This window comes from Brienomyrus brachyistius, chromosome 16, assembly GCF_023856365.1.
Source record: "Brienomyrus brachyistius isolate T26 chromosome 16, BBRACH_0.4, whole genome shotgun sequence".
In the NCBI taxonomy this organism is placed as follows: Eukaryota; Metazoa; Chordata; class Actinopteri; order Osteoglossiformes; family Mormyridae; genus Brienomyrus; species Brienomyrus brachyistius.
This window is the reverse complement of record NC_064548.1, coordinates 11,777,029-11,804,332: the sequence shown is the minus strand read 5'-3', so window position 1 is coordinate 11,804,332 and position 27,304 is coordinate 11,777,029. Positions and strand designations below refer to the sequence as shown.

General features: G+C 47.1%; 2 protein-coding genes across 3 annotated transcripts in view; one reads left to right on the top strand and one right to left on the bottom strand.

Annotated features, from left to right (window-relative positions):
* The window catches only part of cerkl (ceramide kinase-like), a 37,922-nt gene extending 36,567 nt beyond the window's left edge, over positions 1–1,355 (top strand). Inside the window, exon 13 of the mRNA XM_048979540.1 lies at positions 750–1,355. Within this exon, the coding sequence (XP_048835497.1) occupies positions 750–831 (82 nt within the window). The 3' untranslated portion in view covers positions 832–1,355. The remainder of the gene's footprint in view (positions 1–749) is intronic.
* itga4 (integrin alpha 4) lies at positions 912–26,229 on the bottom strand. 2 transcript variants are annotated; one of them, XM_048979527.1, is made up of 30 exons: positions 26,067–26,229; positions 25,795–25,955; positions 25,499–25,694; positions 25,053–25,165; positions 24,238–24,332; positions 23,616–23,745; positions 23,055–23,122; positions 21,999–22,128; positions 21,326–21,411; positions 20,153–20,215; positions 19,915–20,052; positions 18,170–18,278; positions 17,812–17,906; positions 17,265–17,355; positions 16,560–16,605; positions 15,807–15,961; positions 14,495–14,649; positions 8,416–8,568; positions 8,073–8,149; positions 6,724–6,874; positions 6,300–6,392; positions 5,925–6,001; positions 5,167–5,256; positions 4,570–4,651; positions 4,239–4,346; positions 4,010–4,135; positions 3,790–3,915; positions 3,555–3,647; positions 3,159–3,278; positions 912–2,678 (listed from the first exon to the last, which is right to left on the bottom strand). In XM_048979527.1, the coding sequence occupies exons 3-30, from the start codon at positions 25,690–25,692 to the stop codon at positions 2,586–2,588; spliced, it is 3,057 nt and encodes a 1,018-aa protein (XP_048835484.1). In that variant the 5' UTR covers positions 25,693–25,694; positions 25,795–25,955; positions 26,067–26,229; the 3' UTR covers positions 912–2,585. The 2 variants fall into 2 exon arrangements, with proteins under 2 accessions (XP_048835484.1, XP_048835482.1); XM_048979525.1 differs by having other exon boundaries at positions 25,499–25,955.
* Between the last annotated feature and the right edge of the window lie 1,075 nt (positions 26,230–27,304).

Here is a 27,304-nt window from a genome sequence, read left to right as displayed (position 1 = left end):
TGAACTGCCTGAAAAGCACCATGTGCTGCGATGTGACAGGTTCTCATGATTTGCTGCTATGTCCTTTGCTACATAAATGTTATATAGTATCACATACAAGGAATCTCTGCACTGACGACCTCATTGCTGCAACCTTCTGTTTATTTTACCATTATCATTTTAATGAATTGTATTTAGCAGTTGCTTTTATCCAAAGAAACATACAAGTTTGGGGAAGCCGAGACAGTCAGACACTGGAGTGTGTGTATGTTTGTGTGGGGGGCTGGGGTGGGGGGGTTTAAAGGCCTTGCACAAGGACCCAGCAGTGAATTTGACCTTGGGACTTGAACCAGCAACCTTCCACTCAGTAGCACAGCGTCCTAACCTACCAACCCACACACCACCTACTTAGTGCTTGTCTCTTCTTAAGCACTTAGCTTACTCTTTTCTTTGGTACACAACATACAGTAGAGGTAGGCAACCCTGATCCCGGAGTGCCGATACCCAGCAGGTTTTCCATCCTACCGGGTCTCAGAAGAACCAAATCTCAGGCAGATAATAACTCATCAGGTAGGAAAGAAAATCTGCTGGATTCCGGGATCCCAGAATCACGATTGCCTACGTTGAACTAGAGTTTTACTCATTTGCATAGCTTTTGCTAATTAACTTTTGCTAATCTGTTCGCGGACCCGTCTTGGCCCTGGATCCTCATACAACGCAGTGGTCGCACACCAGTCCGCTCAGCTGATGCGAGCTGTGCCTTTCCTCAGGGTGCATCCCCACCTCATCATGCTCTTCGGGGAGAACACAGAGGAGGTCGACGACTGCCCGGCTAAGTGTGGCTGCATCTAAACGTGACCCAGTTCCTCTTCAGGTTTTCACACTCAACACACTGTACTTTGGGTTGAAAAAAATCACAGGAAATGACACAATTCAGTGTAATTCACAAAAACATTCTCTTTATATAGATGATTTTTTTTTCTGTATGAAATCCAAATTACAGTCTGTTTTGTACATTCCAGTGTAGAATATTTAAATTAAACCAAAGCAATTATGATAACAAGAAAATGCAAGATGTTTTTTTTTACATATAGGTCAGACTTTAAATTTATATTTCATGCCTTTCTTAGAAAAAAAAACATTTTGGAATGTATTTTTTCTTGTACGCTTATTGTAAGTTATTACTTGCATATGTATACCTTTTCACTCCCTGAGTGGCAGTATATGGATTTATTTTTTAAAGCTTTTCTAATGTTTAGTGTCATTAGAACAAAGCTTTAAACATATTAGTTGTATGATACAGCAACGGAGTGTCTTGCATTCATCCAGCTGTTCTAATCAACTTTTGCAGTAAACACTAATTTTGTGATATTCTACGTAGAGGTTTTCACTTTGGGGCTCAGAAAATACAAAAAAAAAAAAACACACAAAATTTCATCTTCATAACAGTCCTAACAGAAACAGTCAGACCTTTGTGGGCTGCCGGCAGGACGAGGGTATCTGCAGAGTGGTGTGATACTGTTGAGTGTGACAAATTAAAGGAGCAACAGTGTAGGCGCTGCCCCCTGGTGGACTGGATGGCAGGCAGCCACACATAAGGCTACAAAGTCACCTTGATTAGCGAAAAAAACAAACAAAAAACACCATACAGTAGTGGCACACTTCGAATTTCAATGCACTGCTTCAAGCAAAAAGATTGCAGTCTAATCTGCCACTGTTTCTGTGTACATGAAAAAAAAATGTAGGTATCCTGAGTCAAATTGTCAGTAAACACTTCATTGACTGTGCAGATTGTTTTCCTGGAATTATATAAAAACACTTTTACATCAATAAATGAATACAAGGGAGATGAATGACCTGACCTTTACAGCACCATATTAACTGGGTTTTAGGGCATTTGAAATACTACATGATAAGAGCTACAAGTCAGAACAAAGTTATTGAACTGGTCCTTAAAAAGTATTGCACCTCTATATACATAGCTCCATCTATTCATCGCTCTTAGGCACTTCTCCAGTACAGGGTCACGGTGGTCCTGCAGCCTGTCCCAGCAGCATGTGGGATATCCTGGGTAAAATATCAGTCCGCTGCAGGCTGAACACTCATATGCATAACAATATATATGTATATGGTATTTCACAAATATTTACATGTGAATATGTAAAAACAGGGATGTACTCGCTTTTGCATTCAGAATCAAAAGCGTCGACGATGCATTTTCTGTGGCGAGAACGGCATGCCGTCATTGGTCAACGCGCCCCCCCCTCACCAGCAAGTGTGTTATCATCTTGCATGGTAATGTCTGACCACTCCAAGGTGTGGTAGGCCTAATGGCAAGGTAAAGTGCACTCCACGCATCCCCCCAGTATAGAAAACTTGACTTTCGACGGGGTGCGGTCCATTCCGCAGGACGGAGAGAGGAGGGTGGTCGATCTGGAGTCCGTGTCTTTGATCAGCGGGTACAGTGCAGGGCAAAGTTTGCACGAGGCTTTGGATGGTTTTCGTTTGCGATTCAGAAACATGCAGCTGTACCTGGATTCCCCTTCACTTTATTCTTTGACCACTTCCGTTTCCGTTTGCTGCTTTTGAGCCCGACATCTTCCCATTTAATAAACTTCTGAACTCTTCTGTACAAAGTCCCAGCTCTCCCTTTCAAATGCCTCTTGCTTCTCTTTGTACTCTCTCCTGAAGAATCCAGCCTGTAAATGAGAGATTATCAGGCTGCTGTTTCCATCTATCCTTTCATTCACCATACCTGCTTGTTCTATGCAGGGTCACTGGGGTCCGGAGTCTACCCTGGAAGCTAAGGGCACATGGCACGAAATGACCCAGGATGGGATGCCAACCGATTGCAGAGTTAACTGTTCGCTTAATTAAAAAAAAATCATTACAAAAACCCAAAATCAATCTTTTCTTTTTCTGAGTAAAAAGTATGAGTTAATCATCTACAGTTAAACTTAATCCCTGACTGCACTTATATGCATTCTTGCTGTGTTTGATCCACAAACTACTTTGTCAGTAGACCATGACAACTTCTTCAATAGCATTTTCAAGTGAGTTATTTGCAATGGGCAATCGTATATTTCACGAGTATCCTCCTGTGTTGGTCTGGCAAGAAAACCACTGGAGATGACTTTAAGTAGAGCTGCTATTATATTAGGCAGGTTACGGTAACCCACCTTCCACATGACGTATATGAGCACAGCCAAAATGAGGAGCCCAGCTGTCAGGCTTGAGGCAATGATGAACATGGACAGGTCCTCACGTGGTCTCTGGCTGTAATGGGCTTCCAACACAATCTAGATAGAGAGAGATTGTGTTTAGAAGATGCCTCTCTGGATCTTTTCAAATGAAATGTGTTTGCAGTTACCACTAATTGCAAGGCTGATTCTTCTTAGAGTGCCAAGTCCTCCTAGATACAGGCAGAGGCACCAGAGACCCAGCCCCAACAGTTGGGCAATGGACAGGTGTGTAGGATGACCCCATGTTGCAATAAGCCAGGCCACCTGGCCTTAATCCCGCCCGCTTGTTTGCTATGTAACGGGTCCCCTTTAAACCGGAGGATGCTGACTTGCCTTGGTGAAGGCAGTCTGAGTCAGGAACACTGCGTAGGGACTCTCAGGCCAGGCTACGGCAGTGCTCTCCAGCTGCATTATTCCATGTCTGCCCTGTTTAAAAAAAAAAGAAAGACATTTAAGCCATGTTTAAGCCATGTTTAAGCCATGTTTAAGCCATGTTTAAGCCATGTTTAAGGCATGTTTAAGGCATGTTATATGCTCAAGCAGCCTCGGAATGGGGCGGCCACCTCACCGGGGACACCTGGAGCACGTCGGGATTGAGCTCCACCTCCATCTGAATGGTCACGTCTTTCCCCACGTCGAGGTCTCCAAGCTCGCACACAACTTGGAGACACAGGTGGTCGGGTTTCATGCAGTACTGCGGCAGGAGAGAAATGATGCCATTCAGATCTCCCCAGTCCCAGGGAAACCAGCTCGCTAGCTTAACACGGCCGATCGCCTTCTGCTGGTACCATTTGTCGTTTCGTTATTTTCGAGAAGAAAAACACCAGCTCCTCCAGTACGTTCGGCTGGGGTACATCACAGGTGAGGGCACTTCCATTATCTGTGTCCCCAATGTAACACCATCCAACAGACGTCTAGGATAGACAAGGTGAAGACCCCATCATCATTATGAAAAGAATAAAAGTATTAAACTCACATATATGGCAAGTTTAGCGTGATGAATGTCAATGTTCATACCTGTAAATCCACAATATTGAGCAATCGGTAGTTATACGGCGCTAAATTTTTGGGTATATCAATCTGAACTCTGGCCCCTACAGCTTTGCTGGGACCAACGCTGATAACCTACAAACAGAGATGGGTATACCAAATCAGGGTTCCACTTTCGAAATGACAAAAACATGAGAATTCAGTACATCCATGATGAATGGCAATGCATTCACAATCAGACTGTTTTGCATGACTTTGATTAGACAAGCAGAGGGAAAGGATATCACACAATGGGTTACAACAATTCCATCCACCCATCTACATCACATACCCCTTAAAAAACAAGTAGAATTGTTACCTTGTATGTGTAGTTGAACTTCTTTGTAGAACAGTCGATTCTCTCTGGGCCACCAAACACAAAGCTTGGCTGGGAGACAATGCTACATGCAATGGAAAAGGGAAAGTGAAACTCTTGACTAGTAACTACACCAACACTACACTGCATCGCCCTTACATACACAATTTCTATTATTTTTTCACTGTTTTGCCATATCCGAACATATCATTTTTGGTTCTAACACTTCTTACGGGCTTAACTATGACAAACCATTAGCTTTTCTGCCAATGCTTTCTGCCAAGATTTGGTCTTTGTAGTTAGTACATTCAGAAGTTTTGTGAAGTTATTGGTTATACTATATTTCCAAGTATTGAGCATCTCTGGAGGAACTGTGCGATAAGATCTTTCACCATAGTTTCATAGGGATGTCAACTGCCCAAGCGATTATGGTTTTTGCCATTTGGCTCAAGACAAGCAATTTTTCATATACATAAATATTTTGCAGCATTGGCTGTAGAGTGTGCTATATCAAAAAACCAAATGCCGTGCTATGCGGAAGAACACCAACAAAGGGAAGGAATGGAAAAACTGAAGAGGATAGGAAAAGAGGAAACTCACCCATGGATGTTTAGGTCAACACCATATCTGAGCGGTAATGTCACGGTGGCAGTGTTATCATATAGAAGGTCTTCATTTTCAACGTTATCCCTGGCAAAGATGAACAACGGGTCAAATAAAACAAGCAACTCTGAACAATATTGACTGGAGAACTTGAGCAGAATTGACTCAAAATGTACTACAAAATAATGAAGGACAGAGATGTACGTCAGTATGACAGAATGAGCCAAGCTTTCTATTCATTTGCTGCTGTCCTTCACTGAAAATGACCTATATACAACATTCCCTACAAACCTCAAACAAATGGCCCATCATCAGATCTTTAAGAGAAATCACTTCCTCTATATTTCAGGGGAAAGGAAAGCTTTCAATCTACTTTGATTGCTATTTATCCATGCACTTAATTACAAACTTGAAAAAAGGCATTTATCTTAAAAAAATATGTGTTTATGGTCCTGGAGCAGCGTCCTACTAGAGGACACCTGGAAATCTTGTCTCTAATTACTTGGCTTGCTGTTCTGTTTACTAGCTCTTCTAACTGCAAACAGAACACAGGGCACTTATCTCCCCGTTCCTCGCTAACACGTGTCCATTTGCTTGCCGGTTTGTTTAAAAGGCAATTTAGGGGACTGAGTGGTAGCAAAAGGCCTCCCATTAACGCTGTCGCCTGTAGATTCTCTGCCGTATTACTGGGACAACCTCACACCTGACCGATTTGCCAGTAAAGGCTTTCATCTCTCGCTGGGGAGCTTACTCACCGAGTCGCAGTTACAGTGATGTTGAGGTCACCGGCACTGCTACTCTGGTTGACGTCCAGCAGAAAGCTGATGTTGAGCTAAGGGGAAAAAAGGTGCACAGCGGCTGTTGATTTTCTGCATTTTCTGCCACTTTGCCGGGATGTGTCACTATTTCCTCCTTTCGTCGCTAATATTAGACATTGCGCCAACGCAGAGCCGTCAAGATATGCCTGCCCAGGGTAGCCTTTCTGGTGTGAAATTTCAGAGGATGGAAACAATGCTGAGAAACACGTCAATCGAAAACAGGAAGGCTAACAAGCGGCGCGACAGAGGTGAGACCAAGGCACAATGTTCTTCGGGGGGCCTCCTGGTCGTCATTGTTTAAGTGCCGCGTACCTTAGCCAAGGAGTTCAGGAACGAGTTTCCCACGCTGCAGTCCACAGTGCCCTTGTCGTCCTCCAGGCTCTCACAGCTCACATGTTTCTCCTCCTAAAGATCACACGGGCATAACTGTTACCGAAGCCAACCTACCCAGTGACATGTTTTGGGCTTCAGGGCAGGGGTAATTCTAGGATTTTTTATTGTGAAGGCATAATAGGGACTATAATTCATACAGAGTGGTCAACCTTATCATTATCCAATGATATGTTTTGAATCTGTGAGTGACAGGGAAGTGGGCACTCCCGGGCCAATCAGTTTTTAGCTGAGGCTAGTTCTTCATGTGGCCCCGCCCCTGTTTCCGGACAGTTCCACTTTATATCAAGGAGCTGGCCACACATGAACCACATGTGAATTCAGCTGGGATGGTGCTGGGCCTTACCGCTTCCAGAACTTTGATGAAGTAAAGGTTGCTGGGTAACCTTAGGTGAAGCATTGGCAGAAAGGCATCGTCTCCTAGGTTGGCCAGTGTCGCATTTAGCATGATGGTCTTTCCAGTCCCCAGCGCGAAGTACGGCATGTTTTGGTGGGAGCTGCACAAGAATAATGGCGTGAAGCTTTCATTCAGACAACGACCTGACCAAAAAAATGAGAAAATCTCCCAAAGCTATAAAGATTGTCCATTGATGTCAAATTATTCTGGTTAAAACAGCTCTTAGGTCTGCAAAGACCTGTGTGGAAATAGCAGAGAATAACCCCGGTGAGGACAAGTAATGTCTGTGGTTCTCTGGCACGACATTAATCACCCGACACCTTCGGGAGGGCGGCTGGCAAAGAGATAAGCGGCAGAGCCTGCACCGTCAGCCTTTCGGGCTGCCTCCGTGCTCCCCAGTACGAGATAAGGCAGCGCAGAAATCAAGAAGCAACCGTGGACAAAGAAAACGTTCCTGGCAACCGGAGGCCCAGAGAATGCTCTTGTTGGACCCCCACGTGCTGTAATTCCTTAGTTCCTGAGGAAGAAAGCTTCCCTACATCTGTGTTCCTGACCCCGGGGCACCAGGTGCACATCTGGGCCCATGACCAGAGAACTACACTGCTGCTTTTCTCACGCTTGCAAAGCACAAACACACACACAGACACACACACACACACACACACACACAGACACACACACACACACAATTTTTCCTGGTAAGGAATTAGCTGAGCTGCTGAAAAATAACATTAAAAATAGCATGTAAACTATAAATAAAGTATCAACATTCTTATTAGCAGCCTTACCATAAGGTAGAATGCCAGAAAACCAGAATAACAATAATATTAAGGCCTACATATCATTGCATATTGAGTATGTTCCAGAGCAGGGGCTCACAACCAGAGCAGGTGGTCTGCAGAAACCTATAATCATCCGCCAAAAATTCTCAAGCCCCACCCCTCCATTCTTAAGCCATTCCACTTGTATGATCACACATTAGTGTTATGGGGGGGGGGGGTCACAAGCTCTGGTCTGTTTTAATTCGGGAGCGGTCCCTGGTTTTAAGATGAGTTGAAATTCCAGTTTTAGCAGGCACAACAAACTTCACAACTGGTATATTACCCAAGGTAAGGTGGGTACATTATTTGAAGATGGGAATGCATGGAAAAGGCAAAGCTCACAATAGGCCCAGAGGCTTAACGGCTTCTGACTATGTTACGATCCAAACACTGCTCAGGATGTCCCACCTTCCCAAAGAAGTTGATGTCCCACCTATGCGGACAGAACCTGAACGTGAACGGAGAACCAACACTCACTGAGGCAGCACCAGCCTGGCCGAAACCTGCAGGTTGGTCGAACAGTTGACCCAAGCGCAGTAACGGGCAAATTCAGTCTGTGGGCAGAAACAACACTGAACACCGATACCCAACCTATTGGGCGTTATATTGTTGAATTTAACAGTGAACCTTTACTTTCAATGGTCAGTCAAATTCTTTACTTTCAATGTGTAAACATGCTTACAGCAGCAATAATATAAGTTGTATTGGAGATCCACCTTGTTGCTTACTGTCAGGGCAGCGATTTGAGAAGGTCCAACAGAAATGCACTTTGTTGGTGATTCTATGAGCAGCGACATGAGAAGGTCCAACAGAAACGTACCTTGTTCCTGACTTGGTTGTGCTCCTTTCCCCGCTGCTGCAGTACCGGCTTCAGGTATGGAAGAGTCGTGACTCTTTCCCTAGGAACACTGTGCTTTCCCAACTCGTACTTCAACTCAAAATAGATGGGTGTGAAGATGTCCCTGACGTCTCTCTACGTAAAGGGAAATAAAGAAAAGATGAGTGTGGAAGGGGATTTGACCTATGTGTAAACTGAGATCCACAAACATATCCCCCACCCCGCCCCCCCCCAGCCCCACTGGATGTCCATTTTGGTACCAACGGCAGGCCCATTTCGGAGGTGCTCTTACAATTAATGGCACCCAGTTCTACAGACGGCTAAAAGAAGCCCGTTTCACGGCGTCGACTGGCTGCTGTGGCCGGGTCGATTCTCCCGGGCCTGACTTGGACAGCAGACCGCGCCATGACCCGTGCTCCGGAACAATGTTACAGTGTCCCACTAAGAGAGCTGGACCCCAGCCACCGTCCCAGCATCCTGGGGGCCACGCAACCACCCCCACACCACTACCCTCCGGTGGCTGCTGCCCGTGTCTGGACTCGGGTCGTGGTTTTAGCCGCTCAAAGTCAAAGCCAGGCAGCCTGCCCTTCACGTTCCTCGCAGAGGGAAAAGACGGCGGCGGTGACCCTGGGCCGAGCCCCACGACGGCTCGGAGCGGCGGATCACGTGATGCCACAGATGGCGTAGATAAACAATGGAGTCTGATGAGCCGTAGAGATTCCCAAGAAAGGTGACTGGGAATAACTTTTTGCTTTTTATTTACATTTCACGCAACAACAACAAAAGAAAACACAGCTGTATCAACATATACGTTACAGGTTCCACTGAAAATAAAAAGAGACCCAAGAACCAGCTTTAAGATGAAGACTTTTATTTTCTATTAACTTTTAGTTAATTTCAATATTATCTGCTCTTTTTAATTGACGTAGGGGACTGCATTTCTGTTCATTTATAATTTTATATTCTTATACTTGGATTTTAAATTGTTTTACTTCTGTTTGTAAAGCACTGTGGGTGATCTCAGCATGTGGAAACCTACATATATAACCTTGCCTTGCCTGTCGTTACGAAGGCTGGTACGCTACACTGCTTAATGCTCAGGGAGCCAGACCACATTGTACGTTGGGATGCTAAGAGCGCCGATCCTGTTGATCTCCTGACCTATTTAGTAACTTGATCTACTCTAAAAACATAAATACAGGAACTAGCTAAGACACCTAAGGGTTACATTCCCAGGACCCCTAAGTATCTCAGCTTGAAAGTATGCAGCAATGTTCCCCAAACCGGTCCTCGGGGTCCCAGAGATAGTCCATGTTTTCGCTCCCTGCCAGTTCCCTACCATACAGTCCACATTTTTGCTCCCTTTCAGCTCCCGAAGACCGGATTGGGAAACTCTGGTATGCAAGCTACGTATGGATCTTCTTATACATGCTGTGAGCCCCAATGCAAGAGCTCCCCAGCTGCAACAAATCATAGGCAATGCTCACCCATTTCCGCAGCCAAAGTTCTCACTCAGGCTCAGCGAAATCCAACTGCATTCAGCTTGCACTGCAATACCCTCACTTCCTTGATTCTTGAAAGTACTACTGTATCTTGTGTGACTATTATGACACTATTGTATTTGTATTTAGCCACTTTGTAGCATTTCTCACTATACATATGTTTTATGTGCACATGAAATGAAGCCACTACTCAATTTTGTGGTGACCATATGTGCTTAATGACATTAATTCCTTGACCAGGCTTGGAAAGAGGGAGGATGGATTTTTTTTTTTAAATATAGAGAAACCTGTCACATGTTTTATATGTAATCTGAAGCTGTGACGCCCGCTCCGTCCGCTCCTCGTGTGTGCCACGCCCCCTAATTACCCACGTGTGATTTCCTGATCGTGCCCAGTCGTGTCTTGTTTCCTGCTGCCTTGTTCCATGTATTTAAGTTCCTGTTTTGTACTAACCCGTGGTCTGTCATTGATGTTAGTCGGCGTGCCATGTTCCCGAGTCCTCGTCCTGCTAATAAATCCCCGTTTGCCCTGATTCTGCCTGCTCGCGTGCTTCCTGCCCGCTCGCCCCGTCCGTGCGCCTCACCCGCAGACGCCGAGCGTGACAGAATGACAGACCACAAAAAGAAGCAGAGAGGGAGGAAGAGGCTCCCACAAGAGCCGATCTATCTCGGCGCCTGCTCGCTCTCCAGGCTTTGGCTTCCGGCGGAGGACGAGAGGGAGGTACCCGCCCTACCTCCAGCCCGGAGGCTGACCACTCGCGACCCCGATCCCGCGTGGAAGTACTGGCTCTCTAGTGAGGACGAGGACGAGGAGCCCTTCCTCTACCCGGAGCCGGAAGCCTTTCTTCCGCCGTCCGTTTTCACGGACATCGCGCCGCCTCCCGCAACCGCCAGGCGCCAGCGAGGGAGACGGAGGAGACCGGCGACCGCCAGTACGGAGGACCTCCCTCCGTTGCTGCCTGCGCAGCCGCCTTCGTTGCCGCCGCTGCCTGCGCAGCCGCCTTCGTTGCCGCCGCTGCCTGCGCAGCCGCCTTCGTTGCCGCCGCTGCCTGCGCAGCCGCCTTCGTTGCCGCCGCTGCCGGCGGACCCCGCTCCCGTGCAGCCGCCATTGCCGGCGGACCCCGCTCCCGTGCAGCCGCCATTGCCGGCGGACCCCGCTCCCGTGCAGCCGCCTTTGCCGGCGGACCCCGCTCCCGTGCAGCCGCCATTGCCGGCGGACCCCGCTCCCGTGCAGCCGGCTGCGCAGCCGCCTTCGCTGCCTGCACAGCCCCCACTGCAGCACCCTGCAGCTCCCGGGCCGGCGCCCCCACTGCAGCACCCTGCAGCTCCCGGGCCGGCGCCCCCACTGCAGCACCCTGCAGCTCCAGGGCAGGCGCCCCCTGACCGTGCTGTTCCTGCAGAGGCGCCCCCTCTGCAGCCGCCTGCTGCAGCTCCCGGGCAGGCGCCCCCACTGCAGCCAGCTCCTGTTCCTGACCGCGCTCCTGTTCCTGCAGAGGCGCCCCCTCTGCAGCCGCCTGCTGCAGCTCCCGGGCAGGCGCCCCCACTGCAGCCACATGCTGCAGCTCCCGGGCAGGCGCCCCCTCTGCAGCCGCCTGCTGCAGCTCCCGGGCAGGCGCCCCCTCTGCAGCCGCCTGCTGCAGCTCCCGGGCAGGCGCTCCCACTGCAGCCAGCTCCTGTTCCTGACCGTGCTCCTGTTCCTGACCGTGCTCCTGTTCCTGACCGTGCTCCTGTTCCTGACTGCGCTCCTGTTCCTGCAGAGGCGCCCCCTCTGCAGCCGCCTGCTGCAGCTCCCGGGCAGGCGCCCCCTCTGCAGCCGCCTGCTGCAGCTCCCGGGCAGGCGCCCCCACTGCAGCCGCCTGCTGCAGCTCCCGGGCAGGCGCCCCCACTGCAGCCGCCTGCTGCAGCTCCCGGGCAGGCGCCCCCACTGCAGCCGCCTGCTGCAGCTCCCGGGCAGGCGCCCCCACTGCAGCCGCCTGCTGCAGCTCCCGGGCAGGTGCCCCCACTGCAGCCAGCTCCTGTTCCTGACCGCGCTCCTGTTCCTGCAGAGGCGCCCCCTCCGCCTGCTGCAGCTCCAGTGGCGCCCCCTCCGCCTGCTGCAGCTCCAGTGGCGCCCCCTCCGCCTGCTGCAGCTCCAGTGGCGCCCCCTCCGCCTGCTGCAGCTCCAGTGGCGCCCCCTCTCCCTGCTGCAGCTCCAAGTCCTGTCGCCCTAGTCCCTGAGGTGGTCCCAGAGGACTCCATCGTGGCTCCTCCCTCTTCAGAGGTGGAGGAGCTTGAATGGGACCCCTCGGGGACCGCACTAGTGACTCCTTCACCCTCACCCCGGTGACATCGACCCCGACCGGGGGTCGGTATGTCTGTGTCCCGCAGAGGGAGGGGACACAGACGTCGGACTGGGGTCCCTCCCGCCCTGCCCCCTGGCTCGCCCTCCCTCGCCTGCGCTCTGGCTCGGTTGGCGCCTGCGGGTCCTGGCCCTCCGGGTCGGCTGTCGCCTGCGGGTTCCCCTCCAGTACCTCGTCGCCCCGCCTCGCTCCCCCCTCCGGTGCCTGGTCGGCCGCCTGCGGGCTCCCCGACGGCGGCTCCTCGGTTGCCTGCGGGGCCCCTACCTCCGGCCCTCCACCGGACGTCGCCGCCTGCTGCGGCTCCCCCCTCCTCCGGGCCTTCGCCGTGGGCCCCTCCTGCTCCCTCGTCCCCTTCCCCGGTGCTCCCTCCTGCTCCCTCCCTGGCCCCTCCGCGGGTCCCTCGCCCTGCCTCCTCGGCCCCTCCGAGGTCCCCTCCGGCTCCGGCCTCCCGGCCGCCTGCGGCCCCTCCGGCTGCCTCCCGTCGCCCGCTGGGGCTCCCTCGGGCTCCCCTTCCTTCCTCCTCCTTCTCTCCCTTCTTTCCTGTCTCTGTCCCGCCTGTCTTTGTTCCTCCTCCTGCCTTTGTCCCGCCGTCCTCTGTTCCTGGTCCCTTTGTTCCGCCCCGCTCTGTTCCTGGTTTCCCGTCGTTCCCTCCCGTCACTCCCGCTCCTTTTGTTCCGCCTGTTCCCTCTGTTTCTCCCTTCCTGGTCTGTCTGTCGGCCTTTCCTGTCTTGTGTGGTGTCCTGTCCTGGCTCCTGCCTCTTTGTCTGTTTTGCCTGTCCGTCTTGTTCCCTGTTCCCCGTTGATTTTTTTGCTCTTGTCTTTCAGGTTCTGCCTCGTCCCGTCCGTCGCCCCCTTCCTGGGCGCGCCCGGTGTAGCGCGCCTTTGGGGGGGGGTTCTGTGACGCCCGCTCCGTCCGCTCCTCGTGTGTGCCACGCCCCCTAATTACCCACGTGCGATTTCCTGATCGTGCCCAGTCGTGTCTTGTTTCCTGCTGCCTTGTTCCATGTATTTAAGTTCCTGTTTTGTACTAACCCGTGGTCTGTCATTGATGTTAGTCGGCGTGCCATGTTCCCGAGTCCTCGTCCTCGTCCTGCTAATAAATCCCCGTTTGCCCTGATTCTGCCTGCTCGCGTGCTTCCTGCCCGCTCGCCCCGTCCGTGCGCCTCACCCGCAGAGGCCGAGCGTGACAGAAGCGTTTGCAGTTCAAATATTACATGACATGCTTATCTGCTTGAGTTTCCATTGGCTATAGAGAAAACCATGTAAAAGAATATATTAAAAGGCCAAACAGAAGGCACACTATAGTACTCCATAAATCACCCTGTCTAGGTGACCACAGAGATGAACCAACCTGTCACACCTGGGCTTTGCTTGCATCAGCCAGCAGGGGACAGAGCAGGCTGCTACTCGCTCATGACACTCGGCATGGAAAGCATCTCCACTATGATGACAACCTGTCCTCATTCAGAAGTACTACGTGGCAAGTCCAGCAGGGGGCCCAGTGGTCGAGGGCGAAGCTAACACCCACTAGCCAGTGAGCTGGCTTGCCACAGGTGTGTACAAGAGGTAAAAACAAATGAAAGTGAGAAAGAAGGACAGAAGGGGATGTAAAAGTGGAAGTGGAGAAGAAAGAGTGAAAGAACGAAAAGGAAGTAGTTTCAAAGTTGTGTGGTTCCCCATTCAATTTTCTGCTGTCCCATCAAACGTTTGTCCCCTAATTCGCTCCCCTTCTCTGCAAATTCTCCCCCCACATCTGCTGCGCAATTACATTCATTACTCTAATTACCCATTAATTATTCAAGTTCTAAAAATACATGAAATGCACAGGCCCCTGGTAGGAATTGCCTTTGACATATAATCACACTTGTTTATAGCTGTCGTCTCCATCACCGACTATTAATAACCACGATTCGCAGACGCGATCCATTAATTACCCTCTACAATGGGAGAGACAGATCAGATGGCCCTGATTATTACGAGCGGCTGGGGACAGTCCAGGGAGGTTACCACCAAACACCTGGAACAGTGACTCAGAAACACAAACCATCAATTACGATCTGGTCCAGATGATTCGCGCTTAGATGGAACGATCTCCCACCCAGAATCTCGTGCAGACTATTTTTCTCCTGGCCGACTTGCGAACAGGAGAGATCCTCCATCTGGATCTCTCCATCAGAAGACCGGCCAGCTCTCCAGGTAGCTCTGGAACCGGCATACTCACCCTCATGTAGGCCGTGTGGGTGACGCAGGACACATGGTTGAGCCGAGCGAGGACCTTCCCAGTGGTGGTATTGGAGGTTCCATTTTCCAGGAAGTAGAAGCGGTTGGGGAATCCTTCCCTGTGCTTGACATCCGCAGTCAAGTTATACAGCATTCCTGCCCAGAGAGCAACAGACAACATGACATCGCTCAGATTTAAGCAGAGGCACATTAACAATGTCTGAGGCTCCTAGGCTATTTGAGCAAGTTTGGGGCTATTCATTGACTGTCGAATAAAATGTTATTGAACAAGGAAGCCCCTGGTATTCAGCCCGGGTAAGCCTGTGCATTAAAACACCCCTGTCTTTCCGGTAACTTCCCACTCAATGCAGCCATAGTCTGCTGACAGGCTAATGCTGACAACATTCATGTAACAGCGAGTGTGTTTATGTAATCAAACAGGATTTCAGACACCCTCCGTGCTAAATGAACACTGCCAATGTTTCTGCGTACGCTCTACATCTTCATCTGCCAGTCTGTATCATAAACGCAATTAGATGCAAATAATTATTTGTCAACGCAACCCTGCATAGAAAAAAAGATGAATGGATGGATGGATGGATAATTATTTGCTGGCTGGAAGATCATGCAGGAAAAATTCACGGAACAAACACAGCAGATCATCAGTTTTCCACCGTCTCACAGGGTGGTGCAATTCAAAGGCTCAAAAACTAAACAATCACAGTCTCTCCACTGCCAGGGGGTGCATATCTATATTTTAAATGTATCTGATGCATTCAGAATACAAATCCTGAATGATGGAACCGCAAAAAAGCCTAAAATGAGCAAGAACATGCACATCAAATCTCTTTATTAGAGCTACAGTAACAGCACACAAAAAAAGCTACTAAAAAAGTCAGTAAAAATTCCTTTTTAGAGAAGGCAGAAGTAACGCAGGGCCATGCTGTTTAAAATGCCAGTTTTGCTACATCTGAATCATACTTTTTTTTCCTGTTATACTTTTTAACCTAATAGTTTTACAGGTTATACTGTACTGTAATAGGAAGCTTACGGCCTGGGTCCTACTTGCTTGTATGTCACATGAGTATCTGCTGAATAAGTAAATGTGAAAATAAAATGTAAATATAAATGAGTTCACACACGCATAATATGGGAAACAGAAACCACAAACGACCGCGCCCCAGACCCTGTAATGGGTTTCTTTCTCAAGTGAGGATCTTGTGGAGAGTTTCAAACCTGACATGGGCAAGCATTTAGCAGAAACGCGGCGGCCGCACGCCGGCGGCTACCGAGTGTGTCAGGGCGGGACCCACCTATGCTGCCAGGAATTTGTTTGCCCTGCACCCTGAAGCAGACTGTGATGTTGGAGCACACTGCTAGCTGGCCATGGTCGTGGCACAGCGGCACGCTGCGGTTGATGCTTGGGGGAAGCAACACCAAGGCCTCCACGATCACCACAGGTCGCGTCCTGCAGGGCAGAGTAGGTGTGGGGTTCGAGACAAGGCTGGAGGTCAGACATTACAAGTGCACTGAAAAACTAGCCGTAGCAACGTAATACATCTCAGTTCTGCTTTAAGGAGACCGTCAGCCAACCCCCCCCCCCCCCCACCGCACCATTTAATTGACTTATCACAGTCTGACCCCCTGCCACCTACACACACACAAAGTGAGAATAATACAATCCTCCCACTTTCTGACACAATGCTAATTCTAAATAACAAATTTGCCCATCAGGGGTGATCCTATGAATTGTTTTTAAGCTGGAAGCCATAAGAGGGGCTTCAAAACATACAGAGGGGCAAGCCCCATCGTTAGCCAATGATATGTTTCGAATCGGTGAATGATAGGAGAAGGGGCACTCTGGAGGCCAATCAGCTTTCAGATGGGATCAAAGGCCCTGTGGCCCCACCCCTGTTGTTCATTCTGGCCAACATCTGAACCTGGTTGGGAATCCTGAGAGGACAGGTACTACGAATAAATGATCTGCGACGAACAGTGAATTAATGAGCGGGATAGTGGCGTAACCCAGGGTAACTCACACCTGCCGGCCCAGTGCAAACGCTTACCTCAGCACCACAGCTGAGTCAGACAGGAAGGACCCCACGGCAACATCTGTGGTCGGGGGAAGAAAAGGATGTCACTCAGGGGTCTGCATAGACCCCAGAGCCCGGCCCCTATTTACAACTGCCTTTTTGTGAATATAAGGACTGGTGACTAATTGTCTCGCAGACATCGGCTTCTGCTCAACCCCCAGCAAGCCTAATTCCCACACGCTGCTCTTTCAAAAAGTCCTGATGGTGCCGAAACCATCATTTTAATCTGCTGTGATATTAACATTAAAATCTAATTAGGGGGCTTTATTTTATCTTATTTGGCCGCTTAAAGTACACATATCCCACAGCCAGAAAGCCATCATTACAGCAGCTTCTCCCCTGAAATCATTTTAAACTCCACTCAGCAACATTCTTGACACTTCAGGCATAAGTAATTTCAATGGCTGTGTTTCCTTTGCAAATGCTTATTCAAACAGCTTAAAGCGAAATCATTACAATTAAACAGTGACTGTGTTACTCGAGTAGATTACGCAGATCTATCACGCAAGAAAGCACTGCCACAATTTAATCTTGTAGATTAAAAAAAAATCAACCTGCCTGAATAAGACCCCCCCACCCCAATCCCTGCCCCACCAAGGATCAACTGCTCCCCACCCCACCACTACCACCATGAACCAATTAAATCTATCCGGACAGCCCCGGTGACGTTAGAAATACCTGGGTAGCCATTGTTGTCGATGTCAACGCCCCCGGAAACAGACTGGCCAAACATGCTGAAGTGAGCCCCCAGGACAGCTCCAGTAATTTTCTAGAAACATGAGCAACAACAGCAACAACATAAAACAAAACTCTTGCAACCAATAATACATCAAAGGTTTCACTTCTGCTTTCCAGCCTCCCAGTAACAAACAAGTAGTGCTTGTGAAAAATGTGACTCTTGGGTCATTCTGCACTTATAACGCATCTCAGGGCTCTATATGCAGAATCAATTCTGTGGCCGGACCACAGATATCGTGGAGATAATCGACTTGTTTTATTGACACATAAAGAGCCCAGATAAAGGGGAACTGCAGACAGACAAAGGGATCAGATGCTCATTGGGGACTTTGTCTTATTTTCTTCCATCAGGATGTTTCGCCGGTGGTCAAGACAACGGGACAATTGTCAGAGGATGGAGAGGAAGATGGTTGTGACTCAAGATGCCAGCCCCGCCCTCCTCAGGAGGTCCCAGTGTGCTGAGCACAAATACCAGCTGTGAACGCACTTGGGAGTACGCCTCGGAGATTCCACTCTTCCTGCCATTGTAGATATAAATAGCCCCACGCAGCTCATCCTCCTGCGGTGCTCCGATGGCCACGTCTGCAAAGCATTTATATATTTTTTTTAAAAATGTCCTCAGACTCCCCCTGCCCAGCGCAAACGCCTGTGCACCGGTCCGAAATGCTGACAGTCACACAAGGCACACCCGTAAAAAACCACCGATGACGCCCGTGTGACTGACACACATAGACGGGGCTCTTAGTTCCATGATATTTCATGCAGCAAGCGTGTGGGAACGTGTTGAAGCCCAATTAAAATAAACAGCAGAAGAAACTCCATCATAAGCGACTGGATTCATTTACCTGGGAAACCATCGTCATCGATGTCTCCTAAGTTGGTGATGGTTTCCCCAAAGCGAGAGGCATATGAGTCACTTCCTGTTAGCAGAAACTCTGCCTCCTTCATCTTCGCCTGGAAAAAATCCAAAGACAAACTCAAGGGAGACGTGGGACAGACTGCCCATATACGGCAGATATAAATGACGTGCTTCTATAACTGCACTTCCGGGAGGTAATGCTTCAGCTGCAGTCCTCATTTCACTAAGGACAGCAGACTATGAGAATGAACATGCAGTGATTCAGACAAACTCACTGTAACCAAAACCCCCTAAGATGTAAGATCCATGTTTACAGTATAGAATTATTTTACGTTATTCTGAATTGGACACAATAAACCTGGTACATAAGCAGACTTTTTGACCAGAAGCCAAAAAAACTGTAACAGAAACAGTAAATGTTACCCAGCACCTTAAATAAGACATTTGAAAGTGAGATATTTCACACATAAAACAGAACATGGTGCCCCGGAGGTATGGTACACATTTGACCTAGACGACATTAATATCAACGTTGTATATTATGCATATGCAATTGGCACATTACAAGGACCACAATAGTCAGCAGGGCGAAACGATCCATAAGTTGGGTTAAAACATTTTCACTCAGTCATAGGAAACAAAACTTAGCGAGCTTTAAAATTTGGTAATGATGGTTCCTTTTCATGCGCACTCCAAGCCAGTCGTAATCATTTTCGTCTTTGCTGTTGGACTCACTCATAGACGGGTGTGCCATGTTTATGAGGAATTCAACAAAATGAGTGAGAAGAAAAGTGAACGGGAATTGGTCATCAAAAGACATTAATCTTCCACTGTAGGGTAATTTGAAGATTTTGGATTCCATAGAGGTGTTACTGAACCTAAGAAAATGATCTGTAGGTACTGCTTTGTGTCTCATGGCCATTCGGGGCAACATCACCAACTTATATGACAGACTAATTTGGTAGATAATAAGTTCAATTTGGCTATAGTTTATTTTAGGTACATTTTCAACTCTTTTTTAAATTATTTATCGCAAGGTTGCAAATATTGCAATCTGAAGTTTTTCCAATATCATGCATTCCAACTATATACCACTAAAATTTATCTTGAAAAGCAAAAAAGAAATAAGAAATAAAGAACCGAAATTAAGTCAGTTATTGAAAGTCTTATCAGACCATTCCAGACCTGCCACTGAGTACTGCAGCATGGAGATCTGGCAATCAACAATAGTTTTTGCGGAGTAACGGCAATTCTCAGACTCAGGGGTTGGGTTTAGGTCAGGGGTGGGCAGTCTAATGCAGAATGTCCTGTTGGGTATGTGGGTTTTCACTGCAACTCCCTAATTAGATTAATAATTAGAGGACCGATTGGTTGAAGAGTACTCATACCTGAGCTTGAACAGTTGACCTAAAGGTTACCCCAGAAACCTGCATACACACCGGCGCTTTGTGGATAAGATTGCTCATCCCTGGTTTAGAGACATCATTGCTTTACCAGCAGGCATCTAACTGGGGTTTATAGCAATGGGCCTGCCTGAAGCCTACTCACGTCAACTGCATTGCTGACTCAGTAGATGTGCTACAACGAGCTGTCCGGAAAATTAGTCAAATGTCGAAGGTCACGACCATAAGAGGAAACAGGCGTCCAGCCAACTCGTTTCCTGAAATCAGGAATTTTGCCATATAAGGTACAATGCTGGAAAACCAGCAGTCGGGACAGATGTTTACTTACAGCGCCCTGGTTTATGTAGACGTACACCCTCCCTTCCTCCCTGATGGTGCTGAACATCGGCGCCCCCACCAGAAGGTCCGAGAGTCCATCTGAATTCAGGTCAACCGCACACACGCTGGCGCCAAAATAGGAGCCCAGCTGGGAAACAGGGGACACAGTGTCCTCTCACGGTTAACGAGAAACAAAGAAGGGCCATCACCCAGTCAGATGAGGACTTTGCAGTAACCATGGCCCTCACCTTATGGCCGGTCATCTCGAAGAGAATCTTCAGCAGGTTGGACTCCACCTGGAATATGTAAGCCTGAAATGGAGAGATTCACGCGAGCATCATATTTTGGAGCAGGTCGGCCAGTACGCCCAAAATACCAATTGGCACTGCCAGTTGCACACTATAGATATTTTTGATTATGGTTTAATGTTTATTGTTTAATGTCTAATGTGTCACAGAATTGAAGGCAACTATGCATTTTTGTTCTGAGGAATCACCCAAAACATAAACATCTGACCATTACTTCAAATAATGAATTGATGTTGAATTGATGTCAGATCAACTAATCTGTCAATGCCATTTCCTTAATGGTAAAAATAATAAAAATTAAGGTTACTAGCATCCCGTTTGGGATGTACCCCTGTTGTGTGTCTTGTTCAGCCTGTGTTGGGTGACTCTATCCAGGGTAAGTGGTTCGAAGATGGATGGATAGATGGATGGAAAACCAAATGCACAAATACTGAACAAACACACACCTTTCCATTCACAGAAAAAGCACCAGGATAGAACTGGAGCACTTCCAGACTGTGGCACTGCACCACCAAGGACCAGATTGATGACTTATTGCAACTAATCTTTCAATTAGCATTTTTAATGAGGTGGAATTAAGTGGCAAAATAGCGGATCGCATGGATCCTGAAATTAGAAGACAAGACGCCAAGATAAAGACTCCGGAGTCAAATATAAGGAGCCAAAAGAGCTGAAAAGAAAATGCCTTTGGCAAGCATTCTACTTCATAGGTGTTGCTAGGAAACATCTCCTCTAAGTCTGGATTTATCTCATGACACAAGGATTCATTTTCTACATGACTTTACATTGAAACTCATCCATCCACCTTACGTGGTGCCCAGCGACGGTTCAATACAAGAGCCACAAACCATACTGCCAAACACATTGTTGTTGTTGAAACACATCATCTCGGGAAGGATTATCTCAAAAGACACTTCACTATTTCTTATAGACATATTTGTGCTAAACAAATGCCATACTCACCTATTAAAGTTTTTACTTTACTTTGCTGTCTCTGATTACAGACAATGCATAAAACCAGTTAACCCAGAAACTCAGCACGGCCTCTGCCTTCCCTTCCTTTGGATGTCTAAGCAAGAATGATGGTAAGTTGGATGCGGAGTTAACGCTTACTTTACCGGTCTGCTCGTGCTGTGGAGCCCCGGCCGCGATCTCGATGGTACTGGGGTTAGTGAAGTGGCCAGCACCCACGGAGTAACCTGTTGGGGGGGGGGGGGGGGGGGGGGGGGGATGAAATGAGTGCCTCATTTGAGTCAGAAAAAAAAAAGAGTCCTCACATGCTTGCATATCGTCCTGCGATCTGCTTTGCACTTCCTGCAGAAAGTGTCGGAGCACTACACTTGTTACAACGTGGTGCTCTCGAAATGCAGTTTTGAACTGCAAGGGGCTGAAAATGGTCTGCGAGGGATCCCCTTGCAAAAACATTTTTTTTTTAATCTAGAAAGCGCAGCCTGCATGCAGGCCTTTAACTGCAGCGATCAGATAAAGAAGTGGCATGCAGGAACACGCACCTGATACACGACTTCCTGTATATACACGCTTGGCAGCGGCATGTGGCACTTCCCCAACACAAGATCACAAAACCCGCAAGGCTGAGCAGTGTTTCGGAACGGCCCTCTTTGCAATATGTGTTCAGTCAAGCTTGTTCTATACTCAGCATCACCCCTTATTTTTAACCCATCCAACAAAAATAAAAAGGCACACTGTAACGCTAAGGTAAGTGCCTAGGATATTTGGTCAAACCAACGGCAACTTCTTCAACAGTGGGGATCACAATGCACTTTACCTAAGTAGCTTCCATGGAGAACGACGCCATCATCATCCAAGTACGCTGACATGATCTGGCTTGACATGTTATAGACTAAAACGGAGCCGGTCCAGTAAAATGATCCCGGCGCTCCCATTACGATTAAGTCCTGTTGGGAACAAAGAAAATGTTAGCACTGCTCTTGCCGAGTAGTAAATATATAAGAGGTAAGGAGCATACAGTGATACAGTGTGTCCCTGCGTCCCCACACCCACCAAACGACAAACCACCTCAGGGATGAGAACCCGAGTGCAGCCCTGCGTCCCTCCACCCACCAGACGAAGAACCACCTCAGGGATGAGAACCCGAGTTCAGCCCTGCGTCCCCACACCCACCAGATGAAGAACCACCTCAGGGATGAGAACCCGAGTGCAGCCCAGTGTCCCCACACCCACCAGACGAAGAACCACCTCAGGGATGAGAACCCGAGTGCAGCCCTGCGTCCCTCCACCCACCAGACGAAGAACCACCTCAGGGATGAGAACCCGAGTGCAGCCCTACATCCCCACACCCACCAGACGAAGAACCACCTCAGGGATGAGAACCAGAGTGCAGCCCTGCGTCCCCACACCCACCAGACGAAGAACCACCTCAGGGATGAGAACCCAAGTGTAGCCCTACATCCCCACACCCACCACACGAAGAACCACCTCAGGGATGAGAACCCGAGTGCAGCCCTGTGGTTGGTGATACCTCAGCACCACACTAGTTTGAATAGAATGGAACAGCGTGAAGTTTTTCTGGTGGCTGGAGTGACAATCCTGCCACCAACCCCCAAATCTTCCCTGAAAGTTGGAGGACCTGCTTGCAGGGCTGGATGTAGGTTGACATCATACCCAGGATGAAGCAATTGCAGGTTAAGAGCTTTGCTCAAGGGCCCAATGGAGTTGAATCACTCCAGGCACTCACAGGATTTGAACCAGCAACCTTCCAGTTGCTGGTACAGATCCCTACCCTCCGCCATCATGCCTCGCCCGTAAAAGGAGACCAAAGGAGTAAGAACGAGCATATAAGAGAGGGAAACTGGTTAGGTACCTCAGTCATAAAATTTGATATTCCAACTTGACAGGATCCGTAATGTTTGCCGAATTCCCGTTGGTGGTCTAAAAAAAATATATATAAAATTAAAAAAAAACAGTGGGTGACAAATATTACAAAACAGACGAGAGGTCTTGTTAACTCCACAGTGGGACCTTTGTCCTCGCTCACACTAACATTATCAGCATATCGCTGATTTTGGCCTTGTTGATTTAATCATTAAAGTTCTGACCTTCACCTGACCTTTGTGAAAACTTTTTTTTTTTTATCTACGGAGGTTGAAAATAATCTTCCAGAACATGCACAATAATTAAGCATGCACTATAACTTTTTATAGAAATCGATAGTATAGTTTCATGTCATCCAAAGAATTCAGCAATTTGTCCCTTACAATAAAAGAATTAAAAGTGTTGAAGGAATTCATAATATGAGTATAAACTTTTCATTGTATGTAATAAAAACAGATAATACATATTTCTGTTTATATATCATAGTCAAGTATGCAAGTGTGGAGATATTAACCTCTCAAAATACAATAAATAATGTAATCCATCATACCATTGTAGCAGGGAATTAACTGAACATATTTCCCCAAATCAGCATCCAGTTTGTAGCAAACACCGTGTGGTAGCTTGTTGTGATTCTCTTTTTTGGTGTAGAAGACATTTTTCCAACGATGTCCACATGCCTTTATAAAAAAGAAAAGAATGGGACAAAATCTGGATGAATGAATGAATGAATGAATGACACATTATTGTAATCTTATTCATATTCAGGTGCTTGGATGATGAACCCTGAGTTGCCACGCTTCTACAAGACAAGAAATATACAGAAATATCGCACACATATTTCCTCCTAGCACTTTATCATTTATACAACTGAATAGTTTAGATCTTAGATCTGACCTCACTGCCTTTGAGGGGTTATGAGCGCGTTTCCTTAAGCGCAACACAACCATCACTTATGTAGCTTGAGTAAATCAGGTGATACACAGTACATGACCTTAAGAAAAATTAAATATCCTACAACACAAGGTTGCAGAGGAAATCCAACCTTGCGCTACAGGCAGTTTTCATAATAAATGGTATTTACAAAAATGCTGTTTTTGAACTAATCATGAAAAGCTCTTCTTGCTGGAGAGATATATCTGACGGTGTGTGAATCACCCAGCTGAACATACCAAAATGTTTCCACTGCTCTGCTGTCTCGACAAACTCACGCCAAGCCACTGGTTGTCATTTTCCGGAGAGCAAGTCTTCCCACAGTTACTGACATCTGCAACATTGTCCAAAATCCGACCATGTCATGCACGGGACCAGCACACGCACAATAAAGAGAATAAGCCCCAGACTTGGCCAAGCCCTCATCTGCTTCAGTAACCCCAGTGAATCCTCAGTGGTTCCTCTGAGGGATTGTTGGGAAGTGAGGGGAAAATCCTTCACACATTCCTTCACAAATTTCCTGGCTGGCTCTTGCCACTAGCTGCTGAATATTATACATTATTTCATTATTTAAATGAGGCACCCAAGACCCAAAACATACAATATGAAAGGTGGGAACGCCTTTGAACTTTTAATATATCTTAGCTGCTTATACTGAACGTTAATGCTGCATTCAAAATCCGGTGTCTTGCCACCAATCAATACACATTTGCGGCTTTTTCTTCCAACAACTACACGTAATTAACGAGCTAGGTCACGCATATTTCCAAAAATAATAATCTGAACTCAACATTCAAATATAACGGCGACACAGTTCAGCAAAACACATAAGGTTAAGTCAAGAAACGTGGGGCTATTTCATCAGTTTGAATCTTTTTAAAAAGTCCAGAATTGTTTTCACTGACATATAATTACGACTGCAATGCTAAATAATACATCATTCCATAAACCTGACCAGCTTATCTGACTTAATGGAGTCCTGTTGTACATGTGAGAGTACAGTCACGCTTATCATAATATGATATTCGATATGAGAAAAGTCAGTGACACCAACCTAGGTATATCTGTTCACAGGTCTTCTCTGGGATTTTGCATTTGTAAATAGCGCCAGGATTGCTGGCTTGCTGATGAAACTTGGACGCAGCAACAGGAGCTCCCGCTATCACCCTAGAACAAGCAAAATTAAAATGAAGATCATCTAAGAAGACATTATAGCATGGGACACAAAAGAGTTCATTAATCGCCCCTCTCGTGGTTTTACTTCCATGGCCAGGCAATTGAATACTAAATGTTACTGATGTAAATGTGCTTTTCTGAAGCTGTCTCTAAATAAGCGCTTTGTGCTTCTGCAGATGGCAAATTAGTATGCCCAACATTTCAAGGCAATCTTCAAACTAACCCATGTGATTCAGTCGTCTGCTACAAACCAACGTTAAAAACAACTGCAGCGCTATTATGGACACATGTAGGTAAGTTTCGTACAGAGAATTTTATACTTACCATTTTCCATTGGCATTCTCGTGAAGCAGCACGGAATATCCAAAAAATGATCCGTTTGGACCAGAGATGGATAAGTAATTTTCTACATCCAAATTGTATGCGTCGGTGTAGTTCGGTACACAGCATAGGTATATGAAGGTTACATTCAGCACATTGATGCGTCGCAAAAGTTTCCCCGCCGTGTTTCGCTTCATTTCTATGAAATTAAAAGAAAAAAAATAAGGACGTTTTGAAAAACAATGAAGTAGATGAATGTGAGGTGTCCAACCACACCGGAAAGGATTGAAATTACAAACTTTCTCCGCTTTCCGCGTAACTTCTGGCAAGTTTAGCTGCAGAGCGGCGTAACTCCTGTTGCGCCTGTGGATGCTGCCAAGTCCCCAACTGACTGACTTCGGAGACCCATCAGGGGGAGCCTCTGCCTCCAGCGCGGTGCCACCCCTGCGCACTGCTCATTCTTACAATGTAAATACAGAAATACGTTATTCATGCAGAGTTGCCAACTTTGGTCAGCTGGCTGGACTGAGATTGTCTGCTTACACATTTACATGCATGTAAGTTTTATTACCTTGTAAATAGCCTGTAGGGTTTTACAAACTACCCCAACGCTTTTGATACAACTAATTTTAGGTTTATAATGGAATAATATAATTTGCCATAAGATCATGAGAATGTCAAAGTCTGAGTGTCATGCCAGATGTGTAAGAGTTGGCAACGCAGTACACAGGCCCACGTTCCCTCTTACTCTGTCTCACATGCATACACAGACAAGTACTTATCTTTGTGGGGTCCGCCCATTCAATTCTATGGGAAAAACCCTAATCCGAACAATGACAACCTTAACCCCTACCCAGCCCTAACCTTAAGTAGCCAGGCGAAATACAAGTCAATTTAGTTTTTTTTGCAGGCGGAGACTCGAACCCGGGTCCCAGAGGTGTGAGGCAACAGTGCACCACCATGCTGCCCCCATATATATATATATATATATATATTTTTTTTTTTTTCTTTTATTCCTCTATTGATTAAAATAACACCAAATCAGAATCCAGTTTGTAGCAAACACAATGTAAATCCACAGTGCTCTACTAAACAAACATAACTTGGTTACTTGACTACGATATATAAACACAAATATGTATTTTCTGTTAGTTCTGTTCTTCTGTAGTATAATGATAGTAGCTTAAGGATAGTATGTTCTAAGTATATCATGCTCACTACGCTTGATTCATGAACACCATTAATCTTCACGAACAGCAACCGTGGGGTCATGAAGTGCCTTCGTGTAATAAACCGAAAGTTAATGGCGTCGGATTACCTGCCGAGTGAGCTGCGAGTTATTTAATGCTTGTTATGTTTGTGCTAATCATTTCCTTAAGTGTGTGGTATTTTCATAGAGTAAATAATCAGGCGTCTAGCAGGAGAAAGATGTGATTCTCACGCTCTGTTTTTCTTTTCAGAAAAAGTGAACATCTCTTGGACTGAGTACTACTAGTAGATATCTGATACCTGACACAAGAGGAAGACAACCCAGTCTTTGGCCAGATCAATAGTTCATTGAGGCTGCTTAAGATAATAACAATAATCAAACAAATATACAGTAACAGTCATTCATTTATGCTACCATCAGATGTGCATAGAATTCATGCTAAACAGAACCAAATACCCCTTGTTGTTACCATTGAAGTTTTAAAGTGCAGTGCTGATGTTTGTACTTTCCACTCTGGGATTATTCATACGCCGCACACGTGTTTCCCTTTTAGGGTGCTGCTCCTCGGATGTGTGGAGGGCATTCTGCGAGGCTAGAGT